This window comes from Mesocricetus auratus, unplaced genomic scaffold (genome assembly GCF_017639785.1).
Source record: "Mesocricetus auratus isolate SY011 unplaced genomic scaffold, BCM_Maur_2.0 Super-Scaffold_100028, whole genome shotgun sequence".
Classification (NCBI taxonomy): Eukaryota; Metazoa; Chordata; class Mammalia; order Rodentia; family Cricetidae; genus Mesocricetus; species Mesocricetus auratus.
Window position 1 is genome coordinate 2,251,384 of NW_024429209.1, and position 21,977 is coordinate 2,273,360.

At 42.3% G+C, this 21,977-nt stretch overlaps 1 protein-coding gene and 1 pseudogene across 3 annotated transcripts in view; one reads left to right on the forward strand and one right to left on the reverse strand.

Annotated features, from left to right (window-relative positions):
• Positions 1–21,977, reverse strand: part of LOC101842565 (ubiquinol-cytochrome-c reductase complex assembly factor 1) — an 87,752-nt gene that overhangs the window by 54,971 nt on the left and 10,804 nt on the right. For 2 of the 3 annotated variants that reach the window (XM_021235637.2, XM_005084627.4), the window contains exons 3-6: positions 19,310–19,405; positions 18,009–18,116; positions 12,209–12,281; positions 2,958–3,015 (exon numbers count right to left, since the gene is read on the reverse strand). In XM_021235637.2, coding sequence (XP_021091296.1) covers positions 2,958–3,015; positions 12,209–12,281; positions 18,009–18,116; positions 19,310–19,405 — 335 coding nt within the window. Of the gene's footprint in view, positions 1–2,957; positions 3,016–12,208; positions 12,282–18,008; positions 18,120–19,309; positions 19,406–21,977 lie in introns of those variants that run through there. The other variant, XM_040732698.1, reaches the window with a different exon arrangement.
• Positions 9,893–10,823, forward strand: LOC101842299 (annotated as a pseudogene).

Here is a 21,977-nt window from a genome sequence, read left to right on the forward strand (position 1 = left end):
ATCATCAGGGCACTTTCATTTCCTAGGAGTCTGTCTTGGTTTTGTTTTGTCTGTCTTTATGACTGCTTCCTTGCCTCCTCTGTTTTCGCTCCAAGAGGTGTTTCAGTTTGTATTCCTCCAGTGGCTCAGCTTACTGCGATCTCTAAATTGGAATTTGGCTGCCCCTCAGTTTACTCTTGGATCTTCAGGCTAAGAGAGCAGGACTAGAAGAACCTGACTTTTCTATAGATTTGGGGTAGATCATTCCTCTTCCAGCTGTTTTTACCCCTTAGGAAAGGGAATTCCCCAATTCTGGGAAGATCGCTGCATAACTGGGCCCAAAACTACTTTGTTTGTTTGTTTGCTTTTTGTTCTCATTTCTGTAGATAGGGTTTCTCTGTGTAGCCTTGGCTGTCCTGGAACTCACTCTATAGACCAGGGCACAGAGATCTGCCTGCCTCCACTTCCCGAGAATGCTGGGATTAAAGGCGTGTGCTGCCGTTGCTGCCACCACCACCTGGCCTTTTTTTTCCCCCTCAAAAACCAGTTTTCTCGGACCCTTTGCCTACGTTCTTCCAGGAACCTGCCCCAAACAATCAGCCAACTGGCTGCCCTCAAGTACCCCGCAGGTGCGGTCCTTCCCTCCCGCTGCTCTTCAGTGGGAAGTGGCCTCTCTTTCTGCAGCGTCATTTTACTTACCTCACGACAGTGCTCAGACATTAGCTCTGTGCAGCGCTGCTCTCACCCCTGCCACTGAATTCAGACTTTACTTCTACCTTTGTGCTGCCTTCCACAGCACCTCTTTGGGCTGTGAGCCAAACATTTCATTAGCACCTATTATAGACAATAGCGCTCAGTGTCCTTTCCCACCACAGTTTCTTGAGTGTGTGCACTGTATCCCAGCCTTCTCTCCAGCACCACATGGTCCCAAACACTCAGCAGGTCCTTGACACGGATTTTCTGATTCAAACAGAAAAGCTCTGAGAGGTTCTGCCAAAACCTATATAGATCATGGCAATTAAGAGCAAGAAGAGACGAGGCAGTGGTGGCGCACACCTTTAATCCCAGCACTCGGGAGGCAGAGGCAGGCGGATCTCTGTGAGTTTGAGACTCGTCTAGACTATAATATCTACAAAGAGAATTCCAGGACACCCAAGGCTTCACAGAGAGTCTGTGTCTCAGAAAACTGAAAGAAAGAAAGAAAGAAAGAAAGAAAGAAAGAAAGAAAGAAAGAAAGAAAGAAAGAAAGAAAGAAAGAGAAGGAGGGAGAGGAGGGAGGGAGGGAGGGAGGGAGGGAGGGAGGGAGGGAGGGAGGGAGGGAGGGAGGGATGGATGGTGGGTTTGGAGAAAGACAAAGAACAAATGATCCCCTCTTCTACTTAGCTGCTGATGGTCCACCCCACTCCTCATTTAGCTGCTGGTGGTCCACCCATTCCTCTGAAAATTTAACTTCAGCAAGAAAAGACATTTTGGAAAGTCTAAAGAAATACAAATAATTTCAAGGCTCTTCCCACTGCTATTAGTCAGGTATTGACCTTGGGATGTGGTTACGGGGATTATATATTTTATTTTGCCATCCACGCCCTCCACCACTCTGATACCTCTAGCTATATGGGCAAAAAAGAGTCTTTCATACAGGCTCTGAATATTATCTTTGAGCTCCTCTGGGAACAGCTTAGCCTTCTCTCAACCCTCCCACCTTTCCAATGAGTAATTCTACCATACAGTCCTCAGCTCTTAAAAAAAAGTAGTTTTCTTCTCAACGTATCCAGTTTCCCTCCCTGTACCCTCTCCTTAACCTCCACCATGGACACCAAAGGCAGACTGTGCCTTCTCAGCTCCTGACAAGAAGCCACAGTACATATCTCAGAGAAGAGAACTAGGAAGGGTTTCAACACTTGGAGTGTCCTATTCAATCCTATAAGTGCCATTTACATATATCCAGAACTTAGCATCCCTGTTTATAACTGGCCATTTATGTGTCCTATTTCCCTCTCTAAAACTGGGCTTCTTGAGAAGTAGCCCTAGTTCCCAGCAAAGTGCCCAGGACATAGTGTACCTTCTATAAACTAATGGTTTAGAGGGTTTAAAAAAATCCATAAAATAAATTGCCCCTTCAGGCTCCTTAGCCAAACTCAGTGATGATGTGAATTTGGAAGAAGAAACGCTTCAGAGGTGATCATAACTAAAACATCTTTATATAGTAGCCAGGCCTGTGATGCAAAGCTCAGCTAAAGACAGTCTCAAACAAGGATCCTTTGACGGGCAGCCATTCCCCACGTTCCTTGAACTACTCACTATAGTGAATGTAGTAAACTCCAGTTCTCCGGAGTTTACTTCCCAAGAGCTGGCAGCTCCCCCAGCCCCCGCTTCAGTGACTCCTATACCCCCCTTTGACCTTTAATGCTGTATAACAGTAGATGAAAAATGGATTTTTTTTAGACTACTTCACAGCTGAAGAAAAAAATATACTGTTTAAGGTGTTAAATATTTTCATATGCAACAAATCTGGCTTGACTCTAACCTGCACACACACTTAGAGGCACAGGCATAAATGTCAGTGGTATAATTTGTTATAGGTTTCTGATGACTAGAGATGGAAATGACCACGGATTCTCACAATTCAAACCACTTTTACGTAAATGTGAGCTTTCCTAAAACAGCCAAGAGGGAGAACTTTTCCACCCAACCTCAGAGAGTCTCTTAGAGATACCGATAGCATTATTCATGGGGTTAGGTGTTCTTTGAAAAAAAAATATTACAAATATTAGTTTCTTTTGGGGTTTATGCTGTGACCTTTAATAAAAATGTGCTTCAAGGCACCAGTTTTGAGAATGAAAGAAGCAGGTTTTCATGCTTAAACAAGTGCCACTTCATATAATCAAGACTCAAGGAAAACTGTACCTTACACACACACACACACACACACACACACATACACACACATTAGGTGATATCAGTCAAAATGGCTCACTTACCAGACATGAAGCAGGGTTATAAGAAACCATGAGTTGAATGTATCAGGCATCTGACACCCTAGAAAATAACAATAAAGTGTTAAATATAAGAAGGTGTAGAGGAGGCATAATGACTCCGTGTTAGCCTCTGGTGGGAATGTGCTCAACTAAAATATAAGGCAGTAGGACAGTTCTGACTATGCTATTGCAGAAAAGATGAGAAAAACACGATGTAAGACCGTGGGCTAGAGCACGGAATACAGCCAGACAACCAGCCTTCCAGTTCCAACCTTGTTACCGCCTTATGGCCTTGGGCAAACTGTGTCTTCCCTGAGTCTCAAACTCCTCATTTTACACAATGTGGCAGAGATGATTTCTTATGGCTCCTTCCAATGTCATGAGTTCTAAGCTAGTTTCCCTTTGTGGGCTTGAAGTCTAAAGAGCTAAGCACATACACCTCCCTGTGCCCCTTCAGCATCAGCTACTGTGATCATCTGAACCCTGCTGAAAAGGATAAGCCTTTCAGGTCTCCTTTTTTATTTGTTTGTGTGTTTTTCAAGGTAGGGTTTCTCTATGCAGCCCTGACTATCCTGGAACTTACTCTGGAGAACAGGCTGGCCTCTGCCTCCCCAGTGCTAGTATTAAAGGTGTACATCACACTGCCCAGCTCTTTCCTAATTTTTAAAAGATAATCCAATGTAGTATGGCCATGAATATGCTGAATGATTGACCCAAATAACCAGGAGGGGAAAGGGGGAACATTAGGAGCCAGGGCTGAATTGGGAAGTGGACTGCACCCACTGAAAGTCAGTCCTCAGCTACAGGAACAACACTGAACAGGGCCTCTTAGCTCCAGATTCTGCAGCTTAGATCTCAGCGCAGACATCCACACCGCTCCATTCTCAGACTTCTAAGAAATCCCTCTAGCTGGCTGAGGGGTCCCCACTACATGTACTCTCCTTATCATATGACAAGGAGAAAAGCTTGACAAGGAGCAGGAAGGATGAAGGGGAGAAAATTTGCAGGGAATATAGCCCTTACAGTAAAACCATCTTTTGGAACAATGACTCAAAAATAAAAGCAAGGCATGATAGTGCCTGCCTAGAATTCCATACCCATTCTGTGATCTTGTGAGGCAGCAGGATTGCAAAATCCAAGCTAGCCTGAACTATATTAAATCTGTATTCCTGCCTATCCCCCCAAAAAATCCAAAAGTATCCTCTGCCAATCAGCATCAATGAGGTAGCAGTTAACAAGGATCACTAGGAGAGAAAACACACTGTAGGACCCAAGGAGGGAGAACTACAACCTGCACTAATAAGGGAATCCTAGCTCACTGTGGCTGGGCTTATAACATGCCAGACATAAGTGCTTCACAGCCATTAGCTCAATGAATCTAACAACCCTAGTAGGGGGGTATTGACATATTCCCAGTTTGACAGGTGAGAAAACTGACAGTGTTATCTTGAAAACAGTGTTATCAAGACAATTGCTCAAGGCTCCTGAGCCACAACACCAAGAACTGAGACACATGAGATTAAATTCAGACTTCTTTGATCCTCTGTGCAGTGTGTGGACTGCTACTTAAGTACCTCTCTAATGTTAAGATGCGGCCCCTTCCTTGAGAAAGGGTAGTACTCCACACTCAACCTGCTGTTAATCATCTTAATACAACATTTCTCTTAATCCCTTTCCTTATAACCCAGAAGCAGCACTGGAGCCCTACGCTAGAGGCAAAGAAGCAGAGTAAAAAGGCCAAGTAACCACAGGCAAGAGCCATGCTAAGCCAGTGGTCAGGCTCGGGTTTGAATCCAGGTCTGTCACAAAAGGACACTAAAGAACTCGGGTGAGCTTACTGGGTGGTACCCAGCAGCTGTCAAGTGGACTTCCTCTCTGAACCCAGCAGGAGGGAGCTGGAGACTGGCCTGACCAGCCATCCAGCTATTGAGAGCCATGCCATCTGAGAGCCGGCCAGCTGCTCTCCGCCTAGAACAAGAATAGCCCCGAGAAACTCTCAAGCCCGGATTTCAATTTGGGTCTTTTTTTGGATGTTAGAACAAAACATTAAAAAGAAAAGTTTTCTTGGAAGTCTGTCTTTCAATCTGGAGAATGAAATCTGGCTGCTTCTACAAAACAATCTGCCCAACTGTTGCCTCTACATCAGAGCTTCCCAGCAGCCTCCAGGAGCCTGTCCAGTTTCCTCAGAGGTGGAATCAGTTCTTGGGCTGGAAAGCACAGAGAGACAGACAGGTCAGCAGCTGGCCCTGGGTCACAGTTTTCCCTTCTGGGGGTCAGCTCAGGGCTGATGAGAAAAGAGTTGGCACATGAGTAAGTCACTGTGCCCATGGAGGACATAACAGAAACCCACAGAGTAAACCTCAAAAATATCAAACCAACAACTGAATGTTGACTATGAGCAACACAAAAATACGATTCTTAGCTCAACAGAATGTGTTTACATACTTCAGGGCTAAACCCCGTGACACTCTGCCATGATCACACTCTTGCTCTAACACACATGCAGGATATTCTTTTCTGAGGCTAAACTCTTCCTTGACACCAGGTTCAGTTAAATTAAATAATTCCATTACTGTCACTGGAGAGCGATATTATCAGATTTTAATAGGAAGTCAGACTGCTTAATTTAATTGATTTAATTTAAGTCCATTTAGGTGAAGTTTCTGGGCTTCTCGGAGGCTCAGTTTCCTTCTGTCAATAAGTCAGTGGGCAGAACAAGGGGGCCTATCTGAGAGCTTCTGTGATGATAAACAAGAGATCAAAGGCCTGTAAAATGCTTAGGAAAGCCCGGTGTGGTTGCACATGCCCTTAGCCTGGGCACCAGCATTTGGGAGGCAGAGGAGGGTGGATCTCTGTGAGTCAGAAGCCATCCTACCCTACATAGTGAGTTCTAGGCCAACCAACAGCATGTAATGAAATCCTTTCAAAAAAAAAAAAAAAAACCTTAACAAAATGATTGCCATTTAAAATAACACCTCAATGTTTACTATTGTTGTTTCCACTGAATTAAATAATGGGGTTCAAATTATCTTTGAAAAGCTTCACCAGTTAAAACTGTGTCACAAAGTAGAATGAAACCTCAACCACTGGCTCAGAGTCTTTTCATTAAGGAGTCCCTCCTCTCCGAGGTCATCAGTCTCCTAGAGGCAAAAAGTCACAGACAAGATTGCAGAATTAAGCACAAAATACCTGGCTACCTATGCCCCACACACCAGTGAGCAAACTACATAACCCAGCAAGAATATTCATTATGTCAGGCAACGGACATCACCATCATGCCAGAAACAGCAGCTGCCAAAGTTATCTGACTACTCAGACGCACCTAGCGCTGTAGATCTCAGTGGTACTGACATGACTGAGGTCTACAACTCTGACAGCATAAGGAGGACTGTCCAAGAAGCTGATGAGCACAGCATACTGTGACACAACACCTCCCTAACATACAGTCTTCAAGAAATGTCATCAGCCTCCTTTTGGTGGGGAAGAATGACACTTGCCAGATGTTCAAGGCTCTCTGTCCTCAGGACTACTACAATCAAGCCCTACCGAAAAGATGTAAAGTGGTGTGGCCACTTTAAAGGTATAATCTTAGGAAGCAACATAAATATTCCCTCATTTTATTCCAATCCCCACTAACTCCTTAGAATCCAAACCATAAGAAAGTCGGTCTCACTATTTTACAGATTTTTCTAAAAAATCTTTTGCCTCCAGATGGTACTTTCCAAATCTGTTCTTTGTTCACTAGCCACACTCTGGAACTTCTTTGGCTTGATTTTAAAATGTAAACCTAGCCAAAAAAAAAAAAAAAAGGGTCACAGGAGAACAAATAAACAAGTCATAGGTTTGTTTGCTTGTTTGTGACAAGGTTTCACTATGTAGTCCTGGCTACATAGTGAACAGGTTTTCCTTAAGTTTATGGCAATCTTCATGCCACTTCTAAGTACTGGAATTACAGACATGTGCCACCATGCCCTCCTTATGCTATAGGTTTATGTGGTGGTTTTCATTTTGAAAGAGGATCTCTCTATGCAGTCTTAGTTAGCCTGGAGCTCGATATGTAGAACAGGCTGGCCTGAACTCAGAGATCTGCCTGTCTCTGACTCCCAAGTGCCACCATGCCCGGCCTATGCCATAGGCAAATGCCTAATTAAGTCTTAGAAAATCTGAAGGGAGAGTGTGATCACCAGAAAACTCACTGCCACTTATTCTGAAGGACAAATCCAGGGCAAAATGCACCAAGATACACCCTGTTGTATATACAAACACCAATTTCCAATACTAGTACAACATCTCCCAAAGGGAACTCTCATCAAAATAAAGCAAAACCCAAATTATTAAGTTGCATTACAATTTCCAGTTTGTGGTTACATTCATTCACGGACAGCATGCTACAGTGGGAAAATCCCTGAGGTTTAAGCCAGACAACACAGGTGCAAGGCTTGGCTAGGCAATCTTGGGCAAGTCACTGAGCCTCTTTAAGCTTCAACTGTTTCTAAACACAAAACAAAAATAAACAATAATACAAGCACTTACTATCCCACAAGATTGTGAAACTCCTAAAGGAGACAAACATGAAAGCAAATAAATGTGAGCTATTAATATGTAATTATAACTTTCTGACACTTTTAAGTTGATAATCTGCAAGCTATGACTGAAATATTAAAATTAACTATGTAATAACAGTCCTTTTTATTTGATACTATAATAGTAATAAAACTCAAGAACCCTCACTAGGAAGCTAGAGAGGTGGCTTAGTGGTTAAAAGCACTGGCTGCTCTTGCAGAGGACCCAGGTTTGATTCCCAACACCCACATGGCAGCTCACAACCATCTGTTTTTGGAAGTGCAGTTCCAGTGTTTCCAATGCCCTCTTCTGGCCTCTGTGGGCACTGACTGCATGTACACATATATACCAAATACTAATACAGGTAAACTAAAACTTTAAAAAAAGAGGAACCTGCAATAATGAGGAGTGATGGCAAGTAAGCACTCATCTAAGATCATTATAATAAATATGAATCAAGTATTAAATACCTGATGATAAACTTGTTTTTCCCTTTGGGTGTGTGTGTGTGTGTGTGTGCCCGTGTGTGTTGTATTTATGTGTATGGTATATGCGCATGAGTGTTTGAGTGTACATATGTGCATGCAGAATCCAGAGGAAATTATCAAGTATCTTCCTCTATGTCTCTCTACCTGGAAGAGCTCACCATTTTGGCTTACCAGCAAGCTCCCAGGATCTACTAGCTGTCATCTTCCCTCCCCCAATGCTGAGGTTATAGGCACATCTGGATCTGCATCCTTGCATGGCTCAAGGGACTTGAACTGTATGCGGGTATTGAAATAATGAAGTAAGACAGATAGATACATGGACACAGACAAAAATGCTGGTTCAGTTGGACTGGGGTCTTAGATAGAGAAACCACAGTACCCCAGAAGCTCAGCATGTTTATTACACAGATTTGAAAAGACACAGGGTTATAGCAAACAGCTGAACAAGGAGGTGCAGTTTAAGGCAAGAGTGGCTAGCCATGGTAGGAACAGTCTCTGTTTTGCAGCAGTCATCAAGCTGTACATTTCTGGAGGGAGAAAGATATAGTGCACATTTTCTACACACAATGTCAACACTTACACTTAGGAAAGCTCTGCCACTCCTCTGAGCCTCATCCCAAGAGGCTTTGTCATCTTCCCATCAGTCTGAGGCTATGAGGTCCTTAACATGGCCATGCACGTGTCAACAACACAAATTCACTGAGGACTTCACTCACTCAGGGTTTCCTTCACTCCCAACATGGGACCATGCACAGCTTTTTCCATGGGTGCTGATGCAAACTCAGGCCTTTATGCTTGCACAGCAAGGGATCTTACTCCCTGGCCTTGAGGATAATGTTTCTATGGAAAAAGATATGAGGGTAGGCTGAAGGAGACCTTAGTGCTGCTCTCATGCTCTCATGGGTAAGATCCCCCAAACTGCAAACAAACATAGACAACAAGCATAAGGTGGTTATGTTGGTTTTGCTTGTTTGCTTTTCAGATTATTTATTTTTTATTTTATAGGTATGGGTGTCTTGCCTGCATGTATGTCTGTATATTACATGCATGCCATATATGCAGAGTCCAGAAGAGGTCATCAGATCCTCTCTAGAACTAGAGTGACAAATGATTGTAGCTATCATGTGGGTGCTAAGAATCAAACTTAGGTCTTCTGGAAGAACAGTAGGTGCTCCTAATTTCTGAGCCATTTCATTGGCTCCAGATATGATTGTTCACTTGTTTGTTTGGCTTGGGGGGTATTTTTAATGTTACTTTCTAAATTAAAATTATGCTAAAAAATCAAGCAAACTGCCGGGCGGTGGTAGCGCATACCTTTAATCCCAACACTTGGGAGGCAGAGGCAGGAGGATCGCTGTGAGTTCGGAGGCAGGGCTGGACCGACAGCTTCCAAAACGATACAGAGAAACCATGTCTCGTAAAACCAAAAAAAAAAAAAATCAAGCAAACTACAGTAAAATAAAAAGGCCCAGGAGAATGCCCATAGATTTAAGAAAAAACTCGGTATCTTCTTTATCATTTGAAGAAAGTATATTTTCTCATTGTAGACTAATTTCTTGTATAATAAAAAAACAGTTTAGGACTGGCAAGATAGCTCAGGAGATAAGGATGTTTGCCATCAAGCCTGTCAACCTGATTATAATTCCCTAGAAGCCGAATGGCAGAAAGAACCAATCTTTATAAGTTGTTCTCTGACCTCTACATGGGCCCCCATGGTGTGTATGCTCACACATATGTGTACACACACACACACACACACACACACACACCAGCAATAAATGAAATGTCTTTTTAGTTAATAAAAAACTCCCCGTTTACAAAGGAGCAGGGAAATTATCTTTCCCGGTGAACAAGAAAATAGAAAGTAGCTCTACCCCATCTTACGAGATGGCCGGTGAAAAAGCTCAGAAGCCTGACACAAAAGAGAAAGCCAGCAGCCACGAAGGCTGGCGGTGATGCCGCTGCCGCTGGTGCCCTGCCGCTGGCGCAGTCAGAAAGGGCGGTGGCCTAAGGTTAAGAAGCCCGAGAAGGGAAGCCCCAGTGCAGCCGGACCCCTGTCCCGGCTAGAGGACTTGGCAGGTACTCCCGATCTGTTATGTACTCCAGAAAGGCTCTGAACAAAAGAAAATACTCAGCTGCAAAAACCAAGGTTGAAAAGAAGAAAAGAAAGGAGAAGGTCCTGGCTACTGTCACTAAACCTGTTGGTGGTGACAAGAATGGTGGTAGCCGGGTAGTTAAGCTTCGAAAAATACCCAGGTATTACCCTACTGAAGATGTTCTTCTCAGCAGCTAAGCCATGGCAAAAAGCCCTTCAGTCAGCGTGTGAGAAAGCTGCATGCCAGCATCACTCCAGGGACTGTCCTGATCATCCTCTCCTGGTACCACAGGGGCAAGAGGGTGGTTTTCCTGAAGCAGCTGAGCAGTGGCTTTACTCCTGACAGGCCCTCTTGCCTTCAACAGAGTTCCTCTGTGAAGAACATACCAGAAATTTGTCATTGCCACTTCTACAAAAGTTGTTATCAGTAATGTTAAAATCCCCAAACACCTGACTGATGCTTACTTCAGGAAGAAGCAGCTGCGCAAGCCCAGGCACCAGGAGGGTGAGATCTTCACACAGAGAAAGAGAAATACGAGATTACAGAGCAGCACAAGGCCAATCAGAAAACCGTGAACTCGCAGCATTTGCCAAAGATCAAAGCTGTTCCTCAGCTCCAGGGCTACCTGCGGTCTCAGTTCTCTCTGACAAACGGGATGTATCCTCACAAACTGGTTTTCTAAATTGCTATCAACCTAATTAAACAGCTTCATATGTTAAAAAGAAAGAAAGAAAATAGAAAGTAAAAAAGTAAATTAGAATTATAACAAAATATACTATTTTAAGTCCCTAATATTAATCTGCTGAAATAGTGAAGTAGCCAAAACAACTTATATTTGAGTTTTAAACAAATCAAATAGTTATTAAGCAATCAAAACTGCATCTAGCCTTCTTTGTTAACTGTGTACGGATATTTGTTGCCAGAGGAAAGCACCAGCTGTACTCTTTAAGGGGAGGGCTTTTGCTGTAAGTGCACAGAGTACAGGTTTCCTTCTAAAGTCTGTGGACACAGAATGGCTTACAAATACTTATTTTAGTTAACCATTTTAATAATTGTAGTTTATAGTAACATCCTTCTGGAAATCAATTATCAATGGGATGTAAGTGATAAAATTATATAAGCCTTTGAGACCAAAAACCCTCTAGTAAAAAGAAGAGTCACTGTTGCAGAACATTTGTATACTGTGTGAAGATGTGTTGGTTGCCATGACTGGTGTAAAAATAAAGGTGAATGGCTAACAGCTAGGCAGGAGAGGCAGGCAGTACTTCCCTTTGAGCAAAGAGAGGAGATAGTCAAGGCAAGATGCTGAATGAATCAGACACACAGCGAATGGGAGAGAGGTAAAAAGCCACATGGTAGAACATAGATTAATAAAAATAAGGGTTAATTTAAGTTAAAAGAGTTAGTGGGTCAAGTCTAAGCTCATGGCCAAGATTTCCTAATCAACAGATGAGCTGGCCGCCCCAAGGAAGTCTGACTACAAATCATGAAATTTATTTCAGGATTAACTAAAACAATCAAAGACACAAAAAGAGAAATGACTGACAAAAAGTCCATGTCAAATGCTAAGAGAGGGCATGGTGGTACAAGCCTGAATCCAGCCAGCACTTGGGAGACAGACAGTAGGATCAGGAGCTCAAGGTCACCCTCGATGCACAGCAAGTTCAAGGGATGGAGAGGTGGTTCAGTCTATGAAGTGCCTGCCGTGCAAACATGATGACCTTAGCCTGATTCCTAGATCCCCTGTAAAAATACCGGGCACGTACCAGGCAGAGTGACCTGTGCCTGTAACCCCAGTGATGGGGAGGCAGAGACAGGAGGGTTACTGGAGCTCACTAGTCATCAAGTGTAGCCTAACTGTGAGCTCCAGGCCAATGAAGGACCCTGTCTTAAAGGAGATAAACAATGTTTTGGAGGATAACACCAGTGTTCACCACAGTGAACACCGTGGGCTATACATGCATGGATAAATAGGATAACATACACACACACACACACACACACACACACACACACACACAAACAAATGTTTAAGTTAACTTAAAACCCACAGCTACAAAAATAAACAGTAGACGGTTCCCTTTCAGAACAATCGAGAGTCACTTACTCTGAAAGAATTCCTCAAAGTCAGTTTTCTCCACACAGCTCGTGTACATGCGTAGGGCTGCGATCTTAATCTTCTAGACAAAGAGAATAAAACCAAACTCAAGACATGACCAAGAGGATGCTCTAGAGTCATTAGGTATGGGCTGCAGAGCTCATATTTCTTCCGCTAGAAGGAGAGGTACAAATCTATCTGCGGGCAATGTATTTTGTTTTAGAGACCAGACCTCAAGCAGCCCATGTTGACTGGGGACTGGCTCTGTAGTTGAGCTCACCATCTCTACCTTTAAATATAAACACATAAATTTTTAAAATGTTAACCCTGAAATCCTTTAATCTTTGCTCAGAGGCTCTACTAACTAGTCTATGATTTAGGGGTGGGGGGGCATGTCTTTTCTGCACTCACAGAACCTATGTGTATAAACAAATTCTCTAATAAATACGAAATACTTCTCACTATGCCTCAAGTACTAAATATGAAGCACTTAGTACCCAATATTAAGAAATTTCTTCAGGGGCTGGAAACATGACTCAGGTTAGAAGCACATCGAGGTTCGCCATCCCCTGTAACTCCAGCCCCAGGGGATCTGACGTTCTCTTCTGGCCTCCACAGGCAACAGGAATCCATGTGGTACACATACATACACATACACAAGCAAACTAGTCATACACATAAAAATAAATCAATCTTTTAAAAGAAAAGGTTAATTCCCTCAGACCTTAATGAGTGGTATTTTACCTAAGCCCTATACTAACTTGTATTTTATGTATGTATATTACACCTTAAGATCAAATCTAGAAATCATAAATCAGTTCTTACAGAGTTGAGTTGGTCTGGAGAACAAGCCAGAAATACAAAATTGCAAAACTAAATAAAGCAGTATATAACAAAAGACTTGTACAAGTTTCTTTTCCTTTCTTGAAATGACAGGGCAAGCACAACATAGTGGCCCATGCCTATCATCCCAGCACTCAAAGAGTTCAAGACCAGTATAGTCTACAGAGCAGGTTCCAGGCCAGTCCAGACTATAGTGTGAGACACTGTCTCAAAAACAAAGCAAAACAAACAAACAAACAAAAAACTAAAAAAGGGCTGGAGAGATGGCTCAGCAATTAAGAACACTGGCTACTCTTGTAGAGGACCCAGGTTCAGTTCCCAGCAACTGGCATGGTGGCTCTAAACCACCTGTAACTCCAATTCCAGGGGATCTAACACCTTCTTCTGGCTCTGGCCTCCACAGGCATCAGGCACACAAGGGGTACACAGATACACAAGCATACATACAGGCAGATAAAATACCTATATACATAATAAAATTGAATTACTGAAACAAAAACAAAACAAAAAGAAAAATTAAACAAACAGCACTTAGGAGGCTGAGATGAAAAAGAAGTTCAAGCTTCATCTACAAGATACCCTGTCTCTAAAATAAATAAATAAAAACAAATAAATAGAGCCCATCAAGAGTTAAGATATAATACATGACAATCAAAGAGATTTATGCAGAAATGCAAAGTTGAACCCAACGCTGGCAAATCAAAGAACGGACAAGAGGGAGGGAGCTGCCTTTAAAATTCATCAAGAACTACGATTCAGCTAAGCATGATGGTGCACGCCTTTAATCCCAGCGCTTGGGAGGCAGAAGGCAGATCTCTGTGAGTTCAAGGCCAGTCTGATCTACAGATCAAGTTCCAGGACACACACACACACACACACACACACACACACACACACACACACACACACACACACACACACACACTCGAGAAAACAAAACAAAACAAAAAACAAAAACAAGAACAAGTGTAACCAGGGAGCAGAAAGATCAGGTTTCAGAAAGCATTGATCTACACTATCACTGGCCTAATGACACCCTTATCCTGATACTTTTGACACCAGTAGGCCTTTTGTCCTTGAGATGGGAACTTTAGGCTCACTTAACACTGAATACCAAATGGAGTTCCTGCCACAGATCTAAATGCTATGGTGAGGGATAAACAAAATGGACAAAAATTTCTGCCCTGGTTGAGTGTATGGCCCAGGTTAACTATAGACAAATTTATAATTTTAACTAAAATTCCTAGTTACTTAATTCTTGACCCTCCCCCCATGCTTGTCGTTTCCTTCTGGATCCTCTGCATAAACTCTCTTTAGTCACAACTCATCACTCTGCTCTAGGAAAGGCAGACTTGTCTCCAAGGCCCCAGGCTCCAGATACATCCATGAAAAAGTATTCATTACAAATAAAGACTACTTGACCAGACTGGCCAGCATCTTTATACAGTGCTCATACTGTGGCAATCAGAAGCATTTTATAGTTCTTCTCTTTTCTTGTAGCAAAGCCAAACCTTTATTCTTGGGTGAGCCATTTTCCTGGACAAATCTCTGAAGCAAGTCCCTGAGGACTCTCATGCCGGGGCTGGAAGTAACAGCTGGAAAGAGTCTCTTTGAGAACCATGAGTTAATGTGAGTGAAGGGAAGGACGCAGACTGAATTTCCACTCAGTCAACACAAGCTGTTCCCGTCCTTGGATGACTTCATGTTTATTTCACTCTCACTTTGGGAGACTTCGCCATGCCATTGTCTAGGGCAGGACACCTAGGCCTGCTCTCCCACCTGCCAGGACATGTGTACCCTCCAACAAGACGAGGAGTGAATGGAGTAAGAGGATTGTACTGATGGCTATGTGAGAGCTGCACAGGAAATTTTACTTTTTTTTTTTTTTTTTGTCACTTGAACCTCCTATTCTGGCTGGACTTCTTTTTACAACATTCTTATTTCATGTTGAACAATCTGAGCCCCTGCGCCAACCAAACAACCTCGTAAGGCTCCATCCTACTGGAGGGCTCTCATCATTCCCTACTCTGAGCACCTCAGATGACACATCTTCATCCATCATCCATCACCGACTTTTCCCTCAATGCTAAGGACTCACAAGGCCTTCTCTTTTCTATACTAAGCATCTCTATTTCTTTCAACTTTTCTTTTTTCTATTTTTGGGAGGTGGGGGGAGATTTGCTGTGTTCCCCTAAGCTACCCCAAAACTGCCTATGTAGAACAGGCTGGCCTCAAACTCACAGAGATCTGCCTGTCTCTGCCACCCAAGTGCTAGGATTGAAGACCTATGGCACCATTCATGGTTTCTTCAACCATTCTTTAGTTCTTACATGATACTGCTATGTAAACATAAGAGGGGGAAAGGTTATTTTCAAGGGGGAGCATGGTGGTGCACACCTTTAATTACTTCCAACACTTGAGAATCAGAGATAGGCAAATTTTTGTGAATTTGAGTTCAGCCTGGTCTACATAGCTAGTTCCATGCCAGCCAGGGCTACACAGAGAGTCCCTGTCTCAAACAAAACAAAACAAAACAACCAAACAAACAAAGAAAAATGCTATTTTAGGGTGCTCAAATAAGTAAGAAAAGGCTACATTTAAACTTTTAAATATAGGCTAGGGACACTGTTTTATGGTCTATTGATTGTCTAGCATGAGAAAGACCTTGAGCTAAATCTTCAGCAATAAAGTCTAAGTATGATTCTATAGGAATCTACAAATGAAAACATCCAAGAAAAATGTAGCCAGAAGGTAGGTCATAAGCATCAGTAGACAAGTAAACACTTTGTTCTCTAAGCAAATTCCTGTGAAAATACAAACAAGGAATTTGCCAGTGCAAGCCAATGCAAGTATCTGGCCACAGATTTCTGAGTTAACAGTGCTAAAAAGGACTTAACTATAAACCTTTAAAACGGGAAGTCCTCACTACATTTTTCCCACCAAAATCAAACCAGAATGTCATAGTGTGATATTTTGATGTGACAGACTTTAAAAAAGAAGGCTATAAAAACTGCCACATCGGACTGGAGTGATGGGTCAGCAGTTAAGAGCACTGGCTGCTCTTCCAGAGGACCCAGGTTCAAATCCCAGCACCCACATGACAGCTCACAACCATCTATAATGAGATCTGATACACTGGTTTGGCCTTCAGGCATACATTCAGACAGAACACTGTATACATAATAAATAAATAAATCTTTTAAAAAACTGCCATATCATAAGAGATTTTTTAATGCAAATATTTAGTTAAGGTAACTTAGCTATAAGAGAGAATTCTCCCACTGGTCTCATAATTTTTCAAATAGTGGCCAATTTGCCCTGTGGAATCATTAAAAATGAAACAAAACATAAGACTAGACAAAGCATATGGAAGCAACTAAGTGGAACCCAATTACTAAGACACGAGTAAAACAGTTAATATCCTCCTCTATTCTTTCTTTATTTCCATTTCACTCTTCATTTTGGGGGGGCAGGGGGCAGGATAGCACACATCTTTATTCCCAGTAGCTGGCAGAGGGAGGTGGAGCTCTGTGAGTTTCAGGCCATTTTTGTCTAGAACTCACAGAGATCCATTTAGGATTAAAGGCATGTTCACCACTCATGATTTAATTTCCACTTTTTAAACAGCACACATATTTTCAATTCTATATTACAAATGTCATAATCACAACTTCTTTTTTTGTCTGTCTGTTTTCAAGACCAGGTTTCTCTGTAGCTTTGAAGGCTGTCAGTAGACCAAACTGGCCTTCAACTTACAGAGATCACCTGCCTCTGCCTCCTGAGTGCTGGAATTAAAGGTGTGAACCACCACCTGGCACAACTTCTTTTTAAAAGAGGAAGGGGGCCAACAAAATGGCTCAGAGAATAAAGGCTTTTGCCACCAAACTTGATGATCTAAATTCAACACCCAGGATCCACACAGTGGAAGGAGAGAACAGAGTTCCCAATCTGTCTTATGATCTCCATACATTCTCCAAGACTCCAAGACATGCATGCAGCTACACACATATAACGTGCACACACACACACACACACACAATTTTAAAAATTATAAATGGGCTGGGCGTTTGTGGTGCACGCCTTTAATCCCAGCACTCGGGAGGCAGAGGCAGGCGGATCTCTGTGAATTCGAGGCTGGGCTGGACCGACAGCCTCCAAAACAATACAGAGAAACCCTGTCTCGTAAAAACCAAAAAAAAAAAGAAGAATTTTACACACATAAATATAAAACTTTAATAAAAATAACTGTTTCCAGTGGGAGGGAGAACTGAAGTTGGAATGTAAATGAAACTTAAGAAAATAAATAAATTATTTTTTAAAAAAAGAAAGAAAATGACTATTTCCTTGAAGTTTTACCAGAGACTGCAGGGTCTCTAAGAATATCACTGTCACTTAGCATTTGTAGCCTCTCCATCTATTTGAAAGCTCTTATCAACAAAGTTGCAATCAATGTTGACTTTTCAGAATTTGTACACAAAAACTTGCAGACAGAAACCTGTATTTGCTGTCATGAAAACTGTTGGGAAAATGAATTAATCTAAGAGAGCAAAAGTAGCCAGACAGTGCTGCATGCCTGTAATTCCAACACATTGTGGGGCAGATGCAGGGGGACCTCTGTGAGTTTGAGGTCAGTCTGGTCTACCAGCATGAGTTCTAGGACAGCCAGGGCTACACAGAGAATGTGACCCATTGGAATGTCCCTTTAACCTCATCTAGATGCTGTTATCAGGCAACAAAGCAAAGGCCTGAAAACTTGCGCCTCGTTGCCCTGCCAGCAACTGCAGACACGTCCAAGGCTTTGGGTGAAGGGGTTCTTTGGTCTGCCTATACATACACTAACTAGAGCGTAGAGGGTGCATTCTTAAGAAATTCTCAAAAGAACGTGTGAATTTCTCAAATCAGAAGCTTTAAAGTCAATCTATGAGCATCAGAAGAGCCCAGACCCAAAGGAACATAAAATCTTTACCCATTTACTGTATTTCAAAGGTCCAGTGAATCCCATGGCTTCTATTATCTTCGTGAAGGGACCAACCTTCTCCTCTACAGGTTGCGGGAAATCTTGGATAGTAGGAAGCTACTTAACCAAAGAAAAAGAAATCAAGTTAGTTACAAGAAATTTTCAAAACAGAGTGCTTTTATTTCTTCCTTCTAAGGACATTTTTATTGCTTAGATTGTTTTTTTACTTTGATTTCCTTTTTTTTCTACCTGATTGCTTGCTTGCTTGCTTTGAGTGTTCTGTTGTTCTGTTTTAGCACAATGCTGGAGATCAAGCCCAGGGCTTCGCATACACTAAGCAAGTACTCTCTCATGAAACCAGACTCAGAACCCTCCCTAGATGTGCCAACACATCTGAAATGGTATCTAACAGACATCCTCCAGATTACAAAGCAATGCATACCCACCTCAGTAACCATGTGCCTGTGATCCCATGATTGGGAAAGAAGAGACTAGAGGTACTTGAGTTAAAGGTGACATGAAACAGAGTGAGATGGCTCAGTGGCTAACAGCACTGGCTGCTCTTCCAGAGGACTTAGGTTCAATTCTCAGCACCCCCCATTGCAGCCAACAACTGTCTATAACTCTAGTTCTAAGGGATCTGTGCCTGCTGCTTCTGGCCTCTGAGGGCAACACACCCATTATACATAAAAAAATAGAAGGAAAAGGGCAAGGGGTGGGCAGAAGGGAGTGAGGGGAAGAGACAAGGAAAAAAGAAGAGAAAGGGAGGGAGAAGAGGGAGGAAGAGAGGAAGGGGGGGGGAATTCTAGGAAAACTTGCTCCAATGCCTCAATAAAGAAAGGTAGAAGCCGGGCGTTGGCGCACGCCTTTAATCCCAGCACTTGGGAGGCAGAGGCAGGTGGATCTCTGTGAGTTCGAAGCCAGCCTGGTCTACAGAGCTAGTTCCAGGACAGTCTCCAAAGCTACACAGAGAAACCCTGTCTCGAAAAAAAAAACCAAAAAAAAAAAAAAAAAAAAAGAAAGGTAGATAATTCACCCAATAAGTAATTCTTGCAAGATTTATGACTGTCTTAAACTTGTACAAAGTCCATAAAAATTGTTTTTCTCTAAAAAATTTTTTAATTTCAGACAAGAGCCTACAGTAGAAGAAACAGGATACAAGCTCACAAGATAGGCTTCACATAGTCTATTAGTTTGTCACTCACCACCCTCTGTAAACTTGGGTAAATCCCTTCAACTCCCCAAACCTCACCCTCTATATTCACGTAAGGCATTCACATAAGGCAGTCTACAGCAGCGGACACACTCACCTTACTTGTGGTGTGGTATTTCCTATTCTGCTGTGTGTCCATCCCAACACTTTGTTCTGATTCCACCCAGACTCGAGACTGGTTCATCCGTGACCTCTGGAAGATGAACAGATATGAGTGACTGAGCATGACTTAACAAAGTCAGTCCAAGAGGAGCTCTCTGGCTGGCTCTACCCAACCTTGCTTGCCCAGTGTCTGGTGAAGGACCATCGAGATGAGTCAAGATCAGCAGCCAGAGTGGTGTTTGGTACATGGCAAATGCTCGACAGTATCTATTGAATACACGAAGCTGGATGTGATGGCTCACACTTGCAATCTCTGGAAGGCTGAAGCAGGAGGATTGCTGTGAGTTCAGTACCAGCTCAGAGCATAGCAAGAGATGGTTCCAAAGAACAAAATAAAGCCCAAAAATTAATTCATTAATTCTTGAAGAAATAAAAGGATTCAGCCCTAGAAATATAGACTGACTCTAAGTCAAATCAGAGAAGTAAAATTATAATAGGAAAATGAAAGAGTGAGTTTCTATGTAAATTCTGACAAGGTTTGATGTGTAGGAGAGAGGCATCAATTTTAAGATTAAAACTTGTTACTACTGGCAGGCAAATTTCTATACATTTGAGCTAGCCTGGTCTACAGAATGAATTCCAGGACAGCTAGAGCTATGCCAAGAAACGCCGTCTCAAAAAAAAAAAAAAAAAAAAAAACTAAAAAACAAAACAACCAAAAAAAAAAAAAAACTTGGGTCAGCCAGGTGGTGGTGGGGCACGCCTTTAATTCCAGCTCTTGGGAGGCAGAGGCAGGAGGATCTCTGTGAGTTCAAGGACAGCCAGGACTACACAGAGAAACCCTGCCTCGGAAAAACAAAAACAAACAAACTTGGGGTTAAAGAGATGACTGCTCTTCCAGAGGATCCATGTTCAATTCTCAGCACTCACATGGCAGCTCACAACGTCTATAACTCCAGCTCCAGAAAATCCAACAACCTCACACAGACATACATGCAGACAATATACCATGACCATAAAATAAAATAAATGAAATTAAAAAATAAAACAATATAATTTTTTTAAACTGCTTCTGCCACCTAAACGCTCAAAGGCCATTGACAACTTGCTGCATGTTGGTTACAGTGAGGCCTGAATGGGAAAAGCATGAAAAATGCATCTCAAATGAAAAACACAATTTTTAACATTTTTAAAATTTTAAAAACATAGGTAAAATTACAAACAAAATCATGAATGTGCATGGTTAAATCTAGGAAGCAACACACAGAAATGAAAGGGTTATTTGGTTAAACTGGAATTGTGGGTAGCAAATTAGGAATGTAACTCAATAGTAGAACTCTTTGCCTAACATGGACAGGACCTTGAGTCTGAGTTCCTGTACCACAAAAGAGGGTGGGGAAGGAGGGAAAGGAAGAATGAATTATGGGTAAATTTGGGAATTCAGTGTCCAAATTCCCAGTAATGTTTTAATTGCCATAAATTAATTAAAAGAGGGGTGTAGTGGGTGGCAGCTGGGCATGGAGGCACATGTCTTTAATTTAATCACAGCACTTAGGAGAGACACACAGGGGGAGCTCTGAGTTTGAGGCCAGCCTGGTCTACATAGTGAGTTCTACCCAGCATAGTCTCAAAAAAAAAATTAATTAAAAAAGCAAAAACAAAAACAAAACATGGGAGGAAGTAGAGGGTTAATCCTAAAATTCTGGTTTACTCCAAAAAGAGGAGGGCTAAATGAAATTAACAATGATTTAGTTGTTTCATCTTAATAAAGGAAAAATAGTTTCTCATTGTGGACTAGTACTATTTGTATTTCTTTCCAAACAAGGATATTAAAAGATTAGTCAGAACTCGTCTGCAGGCCCAGGGACACTTATGCTTTAATTCTCAAGTACCAAGCAGGCTTTGTGAAATACAGACTAAACACAGGGCACCTCCCATGACGTCACATACATCAGTGTAATGGCCCATCTAGAGCACAGAGCACCTCAACTCCTCCAAGAATGCAGAGTGAGCCTGAGCAGAGCTGGCTTCCTCCTGTGCTGCTGTTCGCTTAGACATCTTTCTTTCTCTGTCCCCACAGCTTCACAGTGGCCACAGATTCCTTCTGTACGCTGTGAGGGAAGAACCAGGGCAACACCTTCCCACTGCTCATCTATAAACACATTTACTTGGTGGACCACCCTCCTAGCCTTTGCCTCTTCAAAAAGGGCCTTTGAAGGCCTCAATTTTCATCTTTTTCAAGCTAAAGAGACAGCAATAAACAAAGTAATTACCCAAAGTAACTCAAATATTACTTTTTCAAGGAGAACTTCTCTCTCTTCTTTTGGTTTTTGTTTTCTTGGTTGGTTCCCTTTCATTTTGTTTTGAAGCAGGGTCTCATGTCATCTAGGCTAGCCCTGAACTCTGTAAGTAGCTGAGGATAATCCTGATTCCCCAGCTTCTAGCGCCCAAGTGCTGAAATGACAGGTACAGTGCCCAACTTCACGTGGTGCTGGGGACCAAATGCAGGATTTGGTACATGCCAGACAAGCACTAACTGAGCTACACCCTGTCCTCAACAAGGCCCTCCCTAACTACCTTATCAAAAAACAGTTCCTTGCAACCCATTATTCTCTACCAAAAAGTAGCCTATTCACTTCCTCTATGGTACTCGTTAAACGCAT